This window comes from Diorhabda carinulata, chromosome 5 (assembly GCF_026250575.1).
Source record: "Diorhabda carinulata isolate Delta chromosome 5, icDioCari1.1, whole genome shotgun sequence".
NCBI classification, from domain to species: Eukaryota; Metazoa; Arthropoda; class Insecta; order Coleoptera; family Chrysomelidae; genus Diorhabda; species Diorhabda carinulata.
In genome coordinates, this window is record NC_079464.1 from 8,648,515 (window position 1) to 8,668,415 (window position 19,901).

Below are 19,901 nucleotides of genomic sequence, written 5' to 3' on the forward strand. Positions count from 1 at the left end.
ACTACAAATTCAATAAATTTTATTTCTTTGTGTTTACATTTTGGTGCCAAAAATCGAAAAATCGTTCTCGAATACTTTTACTTCGTATCGTTTTCTTCCTTACCTTACAGTGTGATTGGCCGATATATCATTCCCTGAATCCATATCATTTTCTGTATTTTTGTGAATTCCATTTTTCGAAATTATTATAGTATTCAAACATAATTTTTTTTAGTTCAAAAAACAGTTCCGAAATGTAAGAGTAATCGATTACTTTTCGATTATTACTCGTCTGGAGAATCGAAATCGACGTGTTTCGAGATTGTTATAAAGTGACAGGGATTGAAATATTCCTATTATTTGAAATATTGAGGTGTGTTATAGAAAACCCAATTTCCGGCTTCCAGATAGTTTTCAGTGATTAAAAGACTGTAGGTTTGCAATTTTCTACTCTCTCGGGCTTACTTGTATGTAAATTATTGAACCATTTATAACGTAACTTTATAACCAAAAAAATTGAAGGATACCTAAAAGTAGTTGGATGATAGTCGCACAGAAATTCTTAAAAACAATGGATATTTTTAAAGGTAATTCATTTTTACAACGAACATTATCATCAATATTAAATTCATATTATTTTTGTTGTGAATGTCATATACTGTATTCTATCTTGATCATATGTAGCCTTACTCAAATGATTTTTCACGTAGTGGCCTCCCTTATAAATTCATCGTTCAATTGAGCCAATTTTTGTCTATTGTTGGCACACATTGCCCCGCCTAATTTTCTAATATCATGGTCACTTCAAGTTAGGTCCTCTTCTGGGTCTTTTTATGTTGTGTGTGTTACATTGCATTATTCTTGTGGTTCATCTATTGTTATTTCTTCTCACATAAGGTAAGAGCACCAGTAGCAGACACTTTAGTGACGATATTTCTTGTAAAAAAAATTTTAAATTAAAAAAAAACATAATGAATATCTTCCATTTTCACTGAGGTACTATAAGGTAGTTAGTACTAAGTAAACTGATATAATTAGAAGTTCAGAAGGTTTTTATTGTTTTGGATTGCATGGCATGACCAAAGTCAGACATCACCAAGTACTAGAGGTATGACGAATAATAAATTGAAATAAATAAAATGTTGAAAAATAGTATAATTCTAATTATTTAAATGAAAGATATAAAAAATCTTTATTAGTATCTGACAAATGCAGGTTTTATGTAGGTACTTTAGTAAAAATTATTTTTTGAAAACTTTTAGTTAAATTTTGATTAAGCTGCTAATTTATATAATCATTTTTAACTCAGTTGCTAGTTTCCTAGCACAAGATATTGAATTTATCTTTGTTATTGGAAACCTCCTCTTTGCCATAAATTCAATCCATTCAACAATTATCTTCTTGTTCTGGAGGAAACATTGGAAAAGGTTTGATTTTTTTTTTCACTAACAATATTTTTCATGAAATTTTCCTCAAAGGGTAGGTTCTCGGTACATTGAACTGCTTTGTAGCAGTTGTTAGAGGTATACCATTTCCACAGGCAGATAGAGTAGAAGACATCTGCTTCTTGCTCCATGCCAATCCTGTTAAGTAGCAGTTGCTAGAGGTATACCATTTCCGCAGGCAGACAGAGCAGAAAACATCTGCTCTTTGCTCCATGCCAATCTTAGAAATGTGAAAATTAACAGAGCAGTTTGTATTTTTGCTCAAATTTAGTTTTGTCAACTTTGTTATACAACATATTCCTCATTGTATCTGTAGCATGTAAACCACTGATACGAACCAAAAATATGTGTAGCCAAAATTGACACGGCCCTCATTTAAAAAAAATTTCAAGCCTTGCAGTTATGGTTATTACTTCAAAATTACAAAGATTACAATGATAGTTTCTTAATTTTGAGATTAAAACTAGAAAGTATGGTATATAAGTACACTGTTTGGCCTTGGTAATTTTACCTTAAGTGCTTTTACACCATAGATACCATCTGTAACCTGAGTCCTTTGTCTTATCCACTTGATTCTCTTACAATCAATTTTTATAATCCCTAGCATGCTTTATTCATGTCTATCTTAATCAAATAAGCCATTATGACTAGTAAGTTCTTGACATGAGAAAATTTTAAAATACTGTTTGTAATATTGCAATATTGTAATCTAATGTTAGATTTTTTGTTTCAGCTACTGTGCTATATTTAACTGTTGTTACTTTTGCAATTGTTGATGGACAGGTATGTTCTTTATCTCAGATAATCAATATTTAAACTCATATCTCCACTAAAATTATATAAGATTCTTAAATAGTTACTTGTCCAGTTTCCTTTCGCAATTTTTGCAAATTGCATTGAGTTTATTGATATTTGTCAAGTGAGAAGTAGAATTGTTGAACATTATACTAGATTAAATAAACTCTAATAAAGAAAAAAATCAAAGTCATACCATTCTATAAAATAGTTATATTCAGTAAGAACTTCATTTCAAAAGTTCATGTATCACAGAAGTCATGAATCATCAAACAGTGATAAAATTTCATCAAATAAATAATGAAATCAATACTCTATAGTTTTTGTATAACTTATATGAAACGTCATCTAAACAAATTTTAATGAGGGCTACTGTTTTAATACAAATCAACTGGTGTCACCGGATTGAAAAGAAAGTTGAAAGATACATTTTATTGAAATCATGGGGTGACTTTGAAAGAAGACAAATATGTGGGAATCACTTTGGGTAGTAAAATTAAATTTTGTACAATGAGCATATCTTCAAGATAGCCATAATAGCCATCATGGTATGCAAAAAAATAGTAGGAAATAAGTGGGAATATAGCCTACGTATTCTGCCAAGGATGTACACCATGATTATAGGGCTGGTAATAACCTAAGAGTAATCTCTTGGTCGATAAAACTCAAAAAACAGACAATGAGAAAAGATGTAGAGACAAGCTTTTAGGAGCCATGAAGACTTGTCCAACAGCAAAGATATGCGAACTTGTCTATTATCATGAAATTCAAAGGCAGATTTAGTAAAATAATCATTATAAACTCAGTCTGAAGTACTTCTGGCAACAATGCTATTCCTAAAACTGCCAGGTTTTTCCTAGAGCTTCTCAATATTGTTAAGAAGTGAAAAGAATTAGAAAGACGACACTTAGTGAGAATGAAAATGTTAAACACGCTTTCAACTAATAGCATTAACTAATGCACTGAAATTGTGCAAAGAGCTGTCCAGCCCAGATCTAGCAAAGGGAAGACACAATAGATCTTTTATGTCACGCTCGTACCAACCCCTTAGATTTTAGTATATCTATATCCAACAAAGAAAAAACAAAAATTTTGAAAAATCCTTGAAAACCAAGCCAGGTTTTCAAGTTTGGGAGCAGAAATAAATCGGGGGGGGGGGGGGGGGGTTAAATCAGGCTAATGGGTGCATGAGGTAGCAATTCAAACTTTAATTCATTAATTTTGGCCATTGCAATAACGAATTTGTGAGCTGGTACATTTTCTTGAGGAAACAACATTTTCTCCTTAGCCAAATGCAGCTGTTTTTGCTTGATTGTTTCACTCAGACGTTGCAATAAATTCGAATAATACTCGACTTTGATAGATTTTCCTTTTTCAAGATATTCATTGAAAATTATCCCACGCGCATCCCAAGAAACCGACGCTATGACCTTGCCTGCAGATGGAACGGTTTTTGCCATTTTTGGATCCTGTTCTCCCTTTTCAGTCCATTGTTTTGATTGTGCTTCTGTTTCGGGTATTAAGTGATGGACCCACATTTCATCCTTGGCTATAAAACAGTGCAAAAATTTGGCTGTATTTCTGTGAAATATTGCCAAACACTTAAGGAAACATCTTCACGATCCTTCTTGCGCACAGCTTTCTCATGTCCAAAATTCACACTTGTTGAAATGCTTCCGACGTTTGCTAGCTGATAACGAAGGAGCAGTCTCACCCATAGTAGAATCTGGTTCAGCTTTTATATTGGTTGGACTAATGCCTTTCAAATAAAAGTATTGTATCCCATAATGATGACCATTTCTTTCAATGTTTACAAATTTACTGAGAACGTTCACTATTGATAGCTGCCAAACAAATACTAAACAACATGGCCCCTTGGAACATATGCTGTATAGATTGTATACTTTTTACTACAGTGGTATTTTCCAAGCATCTACCGCCATCTCTAAGTCAGGCAAGGTACTTCTAGGACCATCGTCGTATTTGTAAAAAAAACCTTTCATCTCAGAAGATTGTGCATTAAAGCCATAAAGAAAAAGTGACAGGTCTCACTGGTACCAAATTCAAAAACAATAGAATTCGGTTTGCCAGAATATTTAGTATAAGTGAATATACGTCATTACTATATAGTTGGTGTATTCCTATTATTTTTATTTACTAAAAAATTTTGTAATTGCTACATTGTATTATATAAATTTTGATTTTATTAATAATATTTCAGAGTTATCGTGCTGGTGTGGTGCTATACAAACCAAATCCATCCATATATGCTACTCCGGATGAACAATTAAAAGATAATTTGAATCTTACAGTACAAATAATGAATGCCAATAAAAACGAGGTAAATTTATTTTTATTAGACTGATTCAATTAAAAACGTTCAAACATTTACGTATCTAAAAATGGTTGATATCATATTTAGGGTTAGATTTTATAAAAAGCACCAATGACAGTTGGTAGTGCCGAATGTTATAAACTTTCTTGAGATAAAATGAGGGTTCACAACATTCGACATTTTTAACCAATTTATTTCATCAATTTTGACAGAAATATGGTCATACTTTCTTTGCTTCAGAATAAATCTGTAACACACGTTTTGTACATATTGCACATGTTCTTTCGATGCCATGTCAAGACATGAATAGTAAACAACATTGCAGTAGCTAAGAATTACAATATTAAAGATTCTCAAAGCAAGTTCCATCTTAGCATAGCTTTTCTTCAAGAGTATCTTTAAGTGCTTTTTAAACCTCAAGTCCACATCTAGAATTAGTCCTAAATTCTTAGCAAATGATTTTATTACCCATGTCTCACTACCCAACAATTTTGAATTTTGTTGCAAATTTTCTCTACGTCTCTGAGAACAAAACTTCAGTCTTATTTGCATTCAGCTTTAGATTATGTTCAGTGGAATATTCAAGAATACTTGACATATCTCTATTTAGGTGTGTAGCTGATGCAACTGGATCTGCAGGATCAAAGTCGTGTAGAACCTGAGTGTCATCAGCATATGATTGAATGTGACAGTGTGTGACACTGCACTGTACTGTGAAATCGACATTACATTACTAATTTGAGTCCGGAAAATGGCACTTTACGGTATCCTTGTACTTTACAGTACACTTAAATTCTTCCAATCCAATTTGAAATAATTAGAAAGTCCTTCTGAAGCAAACATTTCATATTTTAGTATAATTTTGCTTTTTATTTAAAACCGAAAACAATATGAAAAAAAACATATTTTGATATTGACTTTGGCAAATACAGGAATGAATTTGAAATAGCCACGCCGTCAATACGCGTTACTAGATGATAGTAGTAGGGATTAGTACGGTCCCTCAAACAGTTATACTTGACTACTATTGTCAGTTCTATTATGTCTGTTAGATAGTAAAGAGCACTGCGTGGACACCTACTTTCATTGTTTTTACTGGATACCGAGAAAAATATTTACTGGTGCAAAATAAAGATATTCTTACAGTGATATAAAAGGGAATTCAAATCAAAAGCGAAAAGAAAAGTTTTGACTGGACAGAGTCGAGAAATTTTGGCAAATATAATTTATTTTTTGCACCGGGAAGCATCAAAAAATAAACCTATAAAGGACATTAAAAAAGTTCAATAACGTGTTGCTATTGCCACATACTTCCGGATTAAGTTTAAAATTTTGGAATTCTCACAATATATTATTAAGTAGTAATAAATACTATTAATACCTCCATTTACGTCTCCCGAATAATTAAGGAATGTTACTTAATATATATTTTATTCTGGGGTACAGAATTTAGTACTTTTAACCTTATGCCTCTAGTATGTTTCTCGACATTCACTCCTGGCTTTGCCAAACTATACATCCGTGAAGTTATTATCACAGTACTCGATTATATATTTTTGACTCGGCTCATTCGTCGCCTCGTTCATAAACATCTTCTCGTACCGTACTAAATTACTTCCCAGACTTATAACGTAAATAAGTATAAACGAATATCATTTGAACCTACTCAATATTTATCGATAAATGTCTAAATTCGTTTAGAAACAGATTTTTGACAGCAAAAAATCATAATTATCGTTTTTAAAGTGTATGATTATATTATTTTCAGATGTATATATTAATAATTTTATCTTTGTTTTAGTCCGACATTTTTATACTTCCTGAATATGCACTTACAAATATAAAAGCCGAATTTGAATCGGCGAGGGTTCTAAAATCGTTTAGTGTGAATATTGGCAAAGTTGGAGATATGTTATGCACTACCAATGGTACAGTATCAGAGGCAAGTTATCTTATTATCTATTACTCTTTTTAAAATTGTAAAATGTTAACGATTTCCTTGCATTTTTTATAAGATATTCTTGGCGTGGAGTGATCCAGGCTAAAAATGCTCTTATCTCGTAGGTAATATTAAAAAGCATAATTTTCTAATTATTATTAGGAAAATTCATTTTGTCTCTGCACTTTAACAGAAAAATGTTTTATTATTACTTAAGAAAATATAACCAAACAGTAAGAAAACATATTAAACAAAATCTGGGAACTAGAATGGATGCCAAACCAATTGGACAAAGCAATTATTTGTCCCATGCATAAGAAAGGAGATAAGGCTGACTGCAGGGCATTACCTTACTGGTTGTTGTGTATAAAGTTTTAGCGAGAATCATACGAAGCAGGTCAAATAAATACTTGGACGAACAAGTAGAGGAATATGAAGAAAGGATAAAATTTTTGTGTTAAAAACAATACAGAATGACAGCTATGAGCAGGGACTGAATTTCGAGCTATTATTTATCGACTTTAAACCAGCATATGATTCAATATAACCAAGCTTAGCAAAACTTGGAATAAGATATTAATACAATGTGTGATAATAACGCTACTGAATACACTGCTTACACCAACACTCACAATTACACTGTCTAACAATGTAATTGTGAGTGGTGGTGTAATCAGTGTGAATATCCCCAACAGTTCCAGAAATTCCAACTTAGAAAATGACACTAAAACAAAACCGAAAACAAAGTAGCGATAGAAGGAAGCTCATCCGAAAAATTCTAAACAAAAAAAGGCTTAAAACAGGGCAACCTGTTAAAAACAGTTTTTTATTTCCATACTAGAGGTGATTCTCAGGGATAGTGGATTACGAATCCAGGAAATGATTTATAATAGCAGAAAGCAAGTACTGGCATATGCAGATGATGTATTGCTCGTAACAAACCAAAACAGAAACTACAAAAAATGTTTTTACTTTTTGAAAAGACAGCAAAAAGATATGGCCTACATGTCAACGACAATAAATATTTGGATTATTTAAGTGACAACCAATTAAAAATCCCAACAGACCAAAACAAGAAGTTCCGATTCGATAGAGTACATGAGTTTGAATACCTGGTAGTGACGGTAACAATTACCGGGGACGAAATTAAAGAATTCGACAAGAGATTAACAAGAGGCAATAGTTGATGCTGTAGGAAACCTGTTAAGATCCAAATATATCTCAAGGGTAGTGAAGCTAAGAATTTACAGGACAGTTACACAATCTACTGTGTTATATGATAGTGAATGCTAGGTCATGAATAAGAAAGTGGAAAAAAGGCTAAATGCATGGGAGAAAGGGGTGTTAAGAAAATTTTTTGGAAGGATACGATTGGAACAAGATGAATGAAGAAGATGAACGAATGCAGAGATTAAAAGGTTATATGGTCAGATAGAGATCGACTACATAGTAAGGGCTAATATACTGCGTTGGTTGGAAGATATAACCAGAATGGAAGAAAAAAATTGGGGGAAAAGAGCCTTAACAAGTGGAAAAAGCGCAAAAAGAAGAAGATGGCGTCCACGTAGATGCATGAATGGAAGACTTAACAGAAGTTAGGGATAGCAAATTTGCGCAATGCAGTCGTGAACAAAATGAGTTGAAGAAAAGCAGTAAATAAACTTCAAGTCATGGACCTATAAGGCCTGTTGAGCTATTTTATATATATAAGGAAACAAACGCTTCTTCAGTTGTAGAAAAATGTTGATATCGCAATTTATTTTTGACCTGCGGGAATGAAAAGAAATCATTGGGTGCCAAACAATGACTGTACGGCGGATGACCCGTAAATTCGATGTTTTGACTATTCAAAAACGTTTTTCTTTGAACTGATGAGTGAGAGCTCGCATTGTCGTGGTGGATGATGAATCGTCTACTGCGTTTGGTTTCCTTGATTTTTTCGAACACTTCTGGCAAAAAAATGCTGGTGTGCAATTCAGAATTCAGTTTTACGTTGCTCTAATGAAACGGGGGCGACGCGTCCAGTAATTCCGAAAAAAAAAACTGGCGACCATTTGCTGAGAAATGCTTCAACAACTTTTTTTGGATTTGGCTCGTTTTAAAAAATCTATACAGTCGATTGTTGTTTATTTTCGAGTTCACTACAATTCAATTTTTCAGCACATCTTTACACCAATTCAGACGAGCTTTTTTGGAGCGATTATCAAATTATGCGGTATCGAACGCGAACAAATCGTTTTGACAGCCAAACGACGGCCATATTTACGGTCAATCTACATTTCATTTTGATTAAGATATTCTCAAATCACATTGAACTTTTTTTTAAACTAAACATCAAAGTACAAATGCCCTACACCGTAATAACGTTAATGACTTCTGACAACTGTAAAAATACAAGAAAAAACTAACTTATTCAACAACAAATTCTGTGATTTCCACACATAAAACTTAAAGGGGTATATAACTGACCAGATGTGTGCCCTTTTGAAGATTTTGAAAAGTAAATGTTAAGAATGAATAAGTGAAGTTGTAGAAAAAAATTTTTTAAGTATATATTTGCAATAAAAAAAACCAAAAATAAGTTAAACATTTTTTTTAAGTTTTTAATGAATGAAATTTAAAAAAAAAATATGGAGAAAAATCTTCCTCAAAAGATCTGGTCTGAGCTATTTTTTTGTAAAATGTGTAAAAAAGGTATAGAACAATAAAGAAAATTTTTATAAAAAATTATACTTTTTTGCTTGTAACTTCTTTAATTTTAAATTTAGCGCAAAAAGTTGAACATATTTGTAGGCAAAACAATTTGCAACAGATTACGTTTCTACGAATTTTTTGTAAGACGCATATTTTCTGAGATATCGCGAAAAAAGTGTTTGCACTTCTTTTTCCAAGATGGGTGACCCCACAAACTTGAGGTTAAGCTTCTATTGACTCCTCACACATGTCCCAAAAATAAAAATGCAAAGCTCATGTAACATTTCAATTTAGCTACAGCAATACTGGCAATTGGCCATATTCGACCTCTGTACCTTACTATTTACTTCTTATAATATACTTCAAGTTTACACTTTTCAATGATATTGATTTTTTGTTCATTAATTTAACTTTTCTTTTTAGCAAAATTTAGCAATTTTAGCGTGTGCAGCAAAAAATAACTATTACGTTGTAGCTAATCTAATAGAAGAAGATAATAACACCTATTTTTCCACTGACATTGTAATTGATCCGAATGGTGTGTTAAAGTCGAAGTAAGAATAATGTTTAAAGACAATTTTATGTGAAATATAAATTTAAATACTAGTTTCAGATATTCCTACTTTCGTACTAATTCCTCTAATCAACTAATATGTGTTTCGAAGAAGTCACGAACTTTTATTGCTCTGTTTTAGATGCAGGAAACATCACATTGTTAATGGTACAAATTTTGAAAGAGGTCCAAATGCTAATCCTTGCACTTTTACTGCTACTTTTCAAAATCAGTCTGTGGTGTTTGCGTTGTTATATGGAACCGATTTAGTTTATGGGATCCCAGATGCATCAAAATCTGATAACGTTATTGTTACAGCAGCAACTAAGAATAACCTACCTTTGAATATCAGTGAGTAATTGTGTAATTTACGTTATTCCCGCTAGGTGCCTAGACTCAAAATCCATCTCAAGAAATTTTCGGAAACGTGGAAAAAACTGTCACAAACAGATCAATTATGAGAAATTATTAATTATTAAGAAACAATGTATGCTCGAGATCACCAAAATAGTTTCATAAATATGTTTTAAAAAATACATCTTTTTCGTTAACGTTATACCTCGGACTCGGCTCCTACTTCCATAGTACCTTTTTTTCCTTACTACTACTACAAATAAATAAACGCACATTTTCTATTCCAGGTGTAAGTTTAAGTCAAGGATTTGCAATTTCTAACGGAGTTAATTTAATAGTAGCAGATTATAATGACGTGGAGTTAAATTACGGAGGATCTGGTATATTTTACAGTAATGGTACCAGTGTGATTGCTTTTAATGCCGCCAATGTTCCTAATGGCAACGCCATCGGAGGAATTTTAATTAAAGAAATTCCAATAAAACCAATGTCATCATCTTCGATAATAAATGTAAGGTTCAATTATTTTATATAATATTTAAAATATACCTTCGACTATTTGTTGTACTATAAGAAATTAATAACAAACATTTAGAAAAATTGAAATCGAATGATAAGAAGCTGGTTTCCTTTATTGTTTGTGGTGAGCGATAGCAGTCGTTGATAAAAGCTATCAACTACTTGAAAACAAAATAAAAACAAGGCCGTACCTGATTATTAATAATTGAAGGGTTGATATAAAAAAATTGCATCAAACATTATCCTAATTTATATCTTCATATACAGGGTGTTTCCTAAGTAATCTAAAATATTGTCTTGGGCACTTTGTAACTCAATTTTAAGATGATTATCAGCAGTTTCGACCTCCTCCATGCACCAACGGTACTCCGGATCGTCTGTAAAGTCCATGGTGTGGAGTTTGCGTTATAGATGGTAGTGTCCGGCTAGAAATCGGATCATTAGTCGGATTTCGCGCCTGTTTAGTTGGAGCAGTTGTGTTTAATATGAGACGCACGAGGTCCATCTAAATGTGCGTTTGCTTGTCTCATCCAGGTGTCTCTATCCATCTCTGCCGAGCCCGCTTTGGGAGTAGACCGTTGGGAGACGCGATAGCAACTCTTTTAGCCACACCAAGGATGGGTTCTGGGCCCATCGGTGAGTTCGCCGACCCCAGTCTGGCCTTGCATACGAGCTGAAACTTGCAGCCATCATTAACCAAATTCTGTAGGACTCTCTTGCACTCCAGCACAAGCGTTTTCAACCGTTATGGCTTGTATAGCAACTCTACTGTGTTTCTGTGGCGTCTATTGAGTATCAAAACAAACTAACATAATTGTCTCTAGAAGAATAATGATAATAAAAAGATCATTTTTAATCAATATATATACACAATTGCTTTTCCCAATAATAATATATTTTATTAACAGGTTAAATCTACAATATTTGGTGAAATACCAAAAATGAATTTGGAATACATTAACTTACCGACAACGTTTAATCAAACAATTGTAGAAGGAAAACATTGTATTGATAAAAGATGTTGTAACTTCAAGGCTGAATTATCTGCAGATTCCATAGCACCTTACCAGTAAGTATTTTTTGTAAGGTATTCCGAAAGCAAATTGAAATGTTACAAATAAGTTATTCCAAAAATAAATCTAGTTCCAATATGAAAGTAAGTATCAATTGAAACATCTTTAGTGGTATTGGAGTGGACCATAATAATTTTTTAATTATTTTACATTCAGAGAGGGTAAATTTAATTGTTTATTTCAATAAATTTCGTTGGTTTGTGGTATGAATTCACTTCATTATATGCAAATAATATTTTATTAAATGTAACAGCAAAAATAAACATACTATACTAACTGTTACAATTCCACTGCCTATTTTGCTTCTTCGAACCTATCACATCTAGTTCCCAATGTAATTGGAAGTGTTGGTGGAATGTTTGTTAATAATAGAGTCATAAAAACAAAATTATCAATACTGGTGAATAATTTATTTCATATCAAAAATTTATACAATTTTATTTATGGGTCTCATTCTAGTTAAACTAGTGGAGTTTCTTCTCATTCCAGTTGACCTATTGATATTTAAAAAAAAACGTATTTAAAGATTTGAAATATAAATGATGCATGAACTTCCTGCGTTTTATTCTTTGAAAAATATATTTAAGAAAGAAATAGTTGGAATTGAACAATTATGAATTTCCATTCAACATTGGGTAACATTACCTCTATATTTCGTTACAGTGTAAATGAGTCCCATATATTTATAAGTTTATTTTCTATTCCCGCGGGATTTTTCGAAAAATATTTGGCAATTCATGCTCCAATGTTTTTATTGGTGATGAATCAGGCTAGTCGAAATCAATTCCAAAAGTGGGATGCCGAAATCTTTCATCCTTTTCAATACTTTTTGGATCCTGCTTCATTTTGTTGAAATACAAAAAATTTCCATGAAATGTCCCAAAAATTTATTTGTTTTCAAAATTCTTCCAATAAAATGCATCTTTTTGTTAATATGGTGCTCCAGACTACAACCGATGCTGGAAACTTTTTTTTATATAGTCTGAAAAGAAAGCCTGATGTTCTTTGCAAATAGCCCGAATAATGCCTTTTCTTAAATCTTTTACGACATACGATATAAGTTGAAAAATTATTTGGTTGTTTTAGTGTTTTTCAATATTGAATCCTAATGATCCTGATCCCTTATTTCAATGTAATTAGCATAACAAGTGGTTTCTATAATTATCTTAAACTTAGTTTTTTTAAAATATCAAAAAGAGTAATTTCTTTTGTTGGGGATATAGGAATAAAATGCCCCCTCGTTACCAACCATAGGCTAATGGATCCATTTTGCGTTCAATCCACTCTTGTACCCAAAAAGTGCATAAAGCTTTATTTTGGCTAAGTAATGATAATTAGAGAACATACCTGATAACAGACTGTCAAAACATGTTGTCCAGTTGGTTGGGGGGACCTCTGCCAAATTAAAATTTCAAAACAGATTTTGACGAGATATTATTCGATTGTCAATTTCTTCTTTCCTCTTCTTGGGCCTGTATATAACTTGAATTGTACATTTCCTTCTTTTAACTGGTTCCTATCCGAATTTTTTTGATAAAATATTTGAAGGCTATGGCATAAAGTAATGTCATTCTACAATTGTTAACAGAGTTTTTCATTGGTATTGTATATATATTTATGTATTGTTCAATATGCCCTAGTTTCTTTATCAGCTTTGGCAACTTTTCCTGGCCGGAGCAAGAACATTTTATTATATTCGGAATGATGAATCAATAGAACAGCAATATCTGTGTCGATACGCGCGTCAGACAGTGTAATTGTGAGTGGTGTAAAAGTTCCAAAATGTCAACAGGAAGTTGTGTAATATTTCCAACAAAATTTGTACCATGATATGAGTTAGATAAATTTTCATTATTATAGAATGAAAATATCAATAGTGGCGTAAACTGAAATGGGAAGGGGGTCGTATTTACTAAATTGTGTTTTACTTTTTATAAAACTCATTTTTTTTTGTCTCTAGGTGGATTATACTACAGAATAAGACGAATATTTTGACGCAGGAAGCTGACATCTTTTTCTGCGGTCTTGTTGTATCATCTGCCAATTCACCTAAGTTGACGTTTAAAAATTTAACAATATCTGTGGACGATAAACAACCAGACGTCGCCCAGACTCTACCAATTACCTTAAATCAAAATTTTCTACCAATAAACTTTCAATTCAATAAAGTGGCTCGTACAATTACATTCGATAAAGAAAATAATATTGTTGTCTTATTTGGTATAATGGAAATTTTGGGTTCGCCAAATATCGGTACTAATACAGCTTTCATTGTTATAATAGTACTACTTGTACTAGCTTTGGTTGCTTTATTGGTTGCGTTTTTGGTATGGAGAAAACGACAAGCTAAAAATAGACGCAATTTTTAGATTATCAAGCAGTAATAGGCGTTTAAATGCATAAATCTGCTTCTAATTCTTGGGGTACACGAGGTCCCGTCAGGGCGACGCGAAGCGAGCCTCATCTATTGACAACCAGGCGTCGGCCATATTGTGGATGCAAGAATAGAGGACATACCGGGGCATTGCTAGTGATTATTATTTAATGAAGTATAGCTTTTTGACTCATCATAAGAAAGTTCAGGAGAGTGAGAGTGATGTAAAAAAAGCACTATAGGTAATAGTGCTTGGTACTATCCTTCACACTCACAAAGAAGATGTTCGGCGATATAATTTGGTTCTTTACAGAAGCGATAAGAGCTGTCGAGAGTTTATCCGATGTTTTTCAGGTGGTAGTTCATCGCTTTTCGGCCTCTGGCGAAAATCAAAGTTTAATAACAAAATGAGCCACACAGTAGACAAGACCCTACTCGCTCCAGGAAAAAACTCGACATCGTAGTCACTTTTCTTCTGCCCCCGCTGGATTTCATGATGCAAGGGGCTAACTTACAAAAGGAAGCTGAAAACGAAATCAAGATGACAAGAAAAATAAAGTTCCATTTACCATAGAGGGGGAACGCCGAACTAGTATGTCCCCTTGCGCAGAGAGGAGGACATCTGATACTCTAGGGGGACTTATATGAAATGTTTTCCGTCAATTTAGGCTTTTGAAAAGACTAAAAAACGAAATTTGGCGTAATGTTTGATAGCATTTAATGTACATGAGTGGTCGGATAGTTGATACAAATTTCATGCGCCTAACGACTAATTTTTTAGTCTTTCTGTCCTATAAATACAGTTCACATAGATCATCATCTTTCAGTAATTCTTTGATAGAATTGAAGAACAAAGGTATGATGTTATGATCACCATGGTCTGTTTACGAAAAACGCATCAACAATATTTCCAACGCCCAGTTGTCGTATTTGAACGCTAGATAATGCTCGCGTCACAGGGGCAAAAATGCAACCCGCATGAATCGTGAACCCCAAGAATTTTCGGATTATAAATAGTGGAATGAAGTTAGAGAAATAAATTATTAATATTGCAGGTTCCTTGTGTCCCAATAGGTATTTTAACAAATGAATTCTTGAATATACTAGGGCATTTTTTTCTCTATTTAGTGCAGATTCCTCGATATCCGTTATCTTTTTTTGTAATCATAAAATCTCATTTTATACCTTCTATATATTATTGATCGGTCTAAACAAAGTTGACAAATATAATTTTCTAAAAAATTGATTGGTACTAGTTTTCCGATATTTTGATTTTGCATATAATATTTACAGGTGTCTATGACTTTATGTCGTGAAGACCGAGATTTTTTTTATTTATCTTCAGTAATAATAATAAAGTTTGTTATTGGCAAAATATAATATTTATAACATTATTCAATATATTCAAAATGACGAAAAATAATGGTAAAGTTAAAGCTCTTAATATAAATATTTAGAGGTGGTATTGATTTTCCATTCAAATTACACGGGAAATTGTTTTTTTGGAATTTTATTGTATTTCAACGAATTATTGTGTAGTAAAAAAATTTTTATATGAAATTTAACGGTCTGAAATAGTTTTTCACCAAGCCAACTCGGTTAAAGATTATTCGCAATTGAAGTTCAACCTAAAATAGTATATGATGACTTTCACATATTTTCCGTGATTTTTCTCATTTTTACTTTCCAATATTATTGAAAAAAACTTGTTTTGGTAGTGGCAACCACCTTCAAGGTTTTAGTGTATGGTGGCATGATATTGAAAATGATCCTTGGACTATTCCCTACCTTCTGTGAAAATTTCAAGTTAATCCAGGCAGGATGAAAAAATTGCGAGTCAAAATGCTGCATTTCCTGGACTATGTATACTTTTGCTCGTTTCCTTTTTATTTTCTATATTTGTCTAATCGAAGTTACTGAAATAATTTTTTATCAAGTTTTTTTTTTGTTTTTAGGAAAATATTTTGTATAATAATTAATTCACTGTTAGATAACACTTTATAATTTCCTTTAAAGTGCACTTATGAAACTATTAAGATACATTTTTAAGTTATATATTTTTCCCTGAATAGGCCAAATACTTACACATATTATTTTCTAAAAAAAAAATGACGCCACTATTTCTACTCCGATCTACTAATTTATATTTCTATGTGTCATAACTCTTTCTGCTTCTTAAGACTTATCTTATCTTATAGGGTTTATCAGGTTTTAACTGGTAAATCAAACTACCAGTGAATCTACAGTTATAGGAACTTTGAAATGTATAATATTTGTTCTAAAAATTGCGGGTAAAATTTTTTTTTAATTATTCTCATTATGGGATGATGCTATTTAAAAAGAAAATAACATCAAAAAAAATTGAATAAAATAGAGCCTCATTCCCACTTTAAAAATAATTTCCTCATTTTCATTTTGTGCTTGCCGTTTTGAAAATATTTGTCAAAACTTCCAAATATTTATGAAAGCTTTTTGTAATTTAAATATTTATCTATTGGTGCAAAACCAATAATAAATATTTCATCATATTTTCTTTGAAAACATATTTCATTATTTCACAAAGTTTTTCTTTATAATCTAACAAACTAAAAATGAAATTAATCAGCAACATTATCGGTGCATAAAAACATTCAAAATCATGCGCCACTGGCACAGCGGGATGTGAATTTATGTAATTCTAATATAATTTTGTATGGTTCTGTTGTCAGGTATTGCTTATAATGAAACAATTTTTATTTAAGAGAACTTTATGGAAATATAAACGAAAGAATATAATGGTTTTCAAGACATATAAGTTTCAGTTCTTCACATGTTTAAGCAAATGGTCTTTTCCAGAAACTGTATGTCTTTCAAGTCACATTTCCAGACTTAAAAACGTCGTAAGTAACTGACTTTCGTGCACTTCTCTAATTATTATTCGATACTTTTTAATATGGTTTCGCTGCTATGTCGCCAGCTAGCATGAACGTTGATGTGTATACTTAGATATGTTAAAATATTAGCAATAAGTAAAAACGAAAAAGATAAACAAGTAAAAAATAATATAGTCTCAAACTAGCAAATTAAAAAAATATTTATTTATGTCTTTTTTACCCTTATGGGTGTAAGACGTGGAATTCAGTTTCTTTTTGCATTTGTTTGGTAATTTCGTCCCTCTGTTCTCAGGTAATTTGTAATATTGGTTTTATTTTATTTTATGTATTGTTCCTATATTCAATATATTATATCAAATACTTTTATTGTTCAATATTCAAAATATGAAAAGAAATGGAATCGTTATTCTCGTACTGGTTGCTGCAACCAGATATTATTGGAAAGGTTAAGAATGTTTTCGTAAGCATATGTCGGAAAGAGACAACTAGTACATCATCTGGTTTTAGTGACTTTTTTTTCAGACTGGAAAAAGGTTTTTCATTCTGAATATTTTAATAAAGATTGAAACAGGTTAAGGCGTCAATTTTTACCTGTTATTTTAAACTAATTTTATATCAAAAATCCTAAAAACAACACTATTCATCACGAAAAATCTAAAAATCACTTTTTCTCCAAACGACAAAATGAAAATTTGATCATTTACCTTATTTTTTCATTATTTAAACAGCTTCGCTAAAAAATAGATCGTTTATTATTATAGAATGTTTATGTAATAATAATGTAGCTGATTAATTCCAATTTTATTTATATAGTATGAGTTTTTAGTTTAGAAATCTAATTAAAATGTGTATTACAGTTTTTCTTTTTCACTAAGTGGAAAAAATGCTTTTACCAAAAAGTTTATTGAAAGAATTTCCTGATTTTTTTAATTACCTTCTATATAAACCGATTAATAATGGTAAATATTTAACTGTTGATGTTTGAGGTATTCAAAAATTCGTTAAATTTTGTTTCTGAGCTAGCTCGTGTGACAAAAGTTGTCTTGTTGCAGTGCCTTGTATAAAAGCAGTTATTTTTATAAATGAATTGGATGTCAAATTTTTTATAACCTATAGATACACTTTGAAGAATATTAAAACTGATAAGCATTTAAATATTTCCAAATATTACTATTTATTCTTGTTTACAGTTGATTTTATAATAATAAGCATGTTGTGTATTGTTCAAAGCAGTTGAAAAACATTTAACTCCCTCCTTAAACTCATGGAAAGCCGGGAATGGATGTTTGTAGTGGCAAATGAACTCATTCATACACTTTTCAGTCAAATGAAAATAACAAGTGCCCTGAAATCGGTTGAATGGATTATCTATAAGCTCTTTCGAGCGACCAGCAAATATTTAATGATAAATCCGAAAAATGCTTTTTAGAATCGATAACAGATAATATTCAAAAACCCAAGCCATTTAAAGCAATCCCCGATCAACTATCCGTAAATAATCACTAGCTGAAAAATTGTCAAAAAGTGTCTATTTTATTCCGTTAATTATTTTTAAAAAACGGGTATCCCGTTAACTTGAGTATTAAGATAGCCGGCCACCCCTTAGAATACTGCTCCCCCTTTTACAATAACTGCATAGATAATTGCCCTTCAAGAAAATAACGTGCCGTGACAATTATCTATGTAATTAGTTTTAGTTATATTTTCATATTATTATATAAAGGAGTGTAATAGTTTTTAAAAAAATAATTAACGGCGAAATCTGGGAATTTCACGGCCTAAAAATGGCCGTTTTTGAGCTTGTCATAAATCATTTTTTTATAAGTTGGCCCGATAATTTGACAGACCTGATGTTCTGACTTCCAATATCTAATTTGTATGGTCCTAATATTGAGTCACTTACTACTACTACCACTGGCACTACGGCCCTCAAAGAGCCTTGGCCTCGCCCACCACATTCCTCCAGTCATCGCGGTAAAACGCTCGGCGTCTCCATCCCCTCATACCTAGCTCCCGAATATCCTCTTCTGCCAGTACGCTTTGCGCACCTCCGCTCCTCAGAAATACGCTTCAAGTGGTCTAGCCATCTGAGTTTGGTCCTCTTGACTTCTGTCACCCTGGCTGGGGTCTTCATAAAGCCGGTATAAATCGGTGTTTGAACGGCTGCGCCACACGATTTGCTCGCACACAGGTTCATATATTCGGCCTAAGATCTTTCATTCCCACGTGTTTAGCAGCCGCTCCTCGCGTGACTTTAGTAGTCGTTGGTCACTGGAGTATGCTCTATTCCCCGATTTCACACGTTCTCGTATTTCCATAAAGTTGTCATTATTTTCGGTCACTAGTGATCCTAGATTGAGTCACCACCCGATAGATATTAGATTTAAAAAAAATCATGATAATTATCTCGAAAAAAAATATAATTTTAAGGTCATTCGTGAATCTCTGTATTCGATATTTTTAGAATATTTTCTCGTTTGTTATAATTTTGTTATTATTATTAGAATTCTAACATTATTAATCAGTTGATTTTATTAGTATTTACATTTTATATTAAGCTTATGCTACTTAAAATCAATGTGATAAATTTTCTGTTCAAATTATTGATAGCCAAGATACCAAAAATTTAATATAATTTTATTATAAGCACGCAAAGTTGTTTAAATTATTTTTGTATTGTAGCACTTATTGTGTGACATAAATAAAGTATGGTGTTATACAATTTTTCGCGTTTTGAAACCACTCCATAATTTGTCAATTGTGTGTAGTAACCATCTCTAAAGGCAAGCATCAACGACTGAACTTCTATCTAGCATAATATGGGCGATTAAGTAGCAATGCCCTCTAAATAACAAGTTTAATTACATATTATTGTACAACTTTTGAAGTATGTCAGAAAAAATTTTAAATGAAAAATATTGATAAACAAGCCAGTGACGGTGAATCACCGGAGGCGCCTTGAAAAAAA

At 32.0% G+C, this 19,901-nt stretch overlaps 1 protein-coding gene across 1 annotated transcript; it reads left to right on the plus strand.

The window, feature by feature from the left end:
• Window positions 1–273: 273 nt before the first annotated feature.
• LOC130893813 (uncharacterized) lies at window positions 274–19,655 on the plus strand. Its single transcript, XM_057800209.1, has 9 exons — window positions 274–566; window positions 2,158–2,207; window positions 4,441–4,560; window positions 6,356–6,496; window positions 9,611–9,741; window positions 9,883–10,091; window positions 10,382–10,605; window positions 11,522–11,682; window positions 13,647–19,655. Exons 1-9 carry the CDS (start codon window positions 521–523, stop codon window positions 14,053–14,055), a joined length of 1,491 nt encoding a protein of 496 aa, XP_057656192.1. The 5' UTR covers window positions 274–520; the 3' UTR covers window positions 14,056–19,655.
• The last annotated feature ends 246 nt before the right edge of the window (window positions 19,656–19,901 follow it).

Bases quoted from the DNA above. Each gene is read 5' to 3' on its own strand.
- LOC130893813 (XM_057800209.1), top strand. From the start codon at position 521: ATGATAGTCGCACAGAAATTCTTAAAAACAATGGATATTTTTAAAG. The intron at 9,742-9,882 runs GTAAGAATAATG...GCTCTGTTTTAG, and splicing joins AATGGTGTGTTAAAGTCGAA to ATGCAGGAAACATCACATTG. The intron at 10,092-10,381 runs GTGAGTAATTGT...TTTCTATTCCAG, and splicing joins TAACCTACCTTTGAATATCA to GTGTAAGTTTAAGTCAAGGA.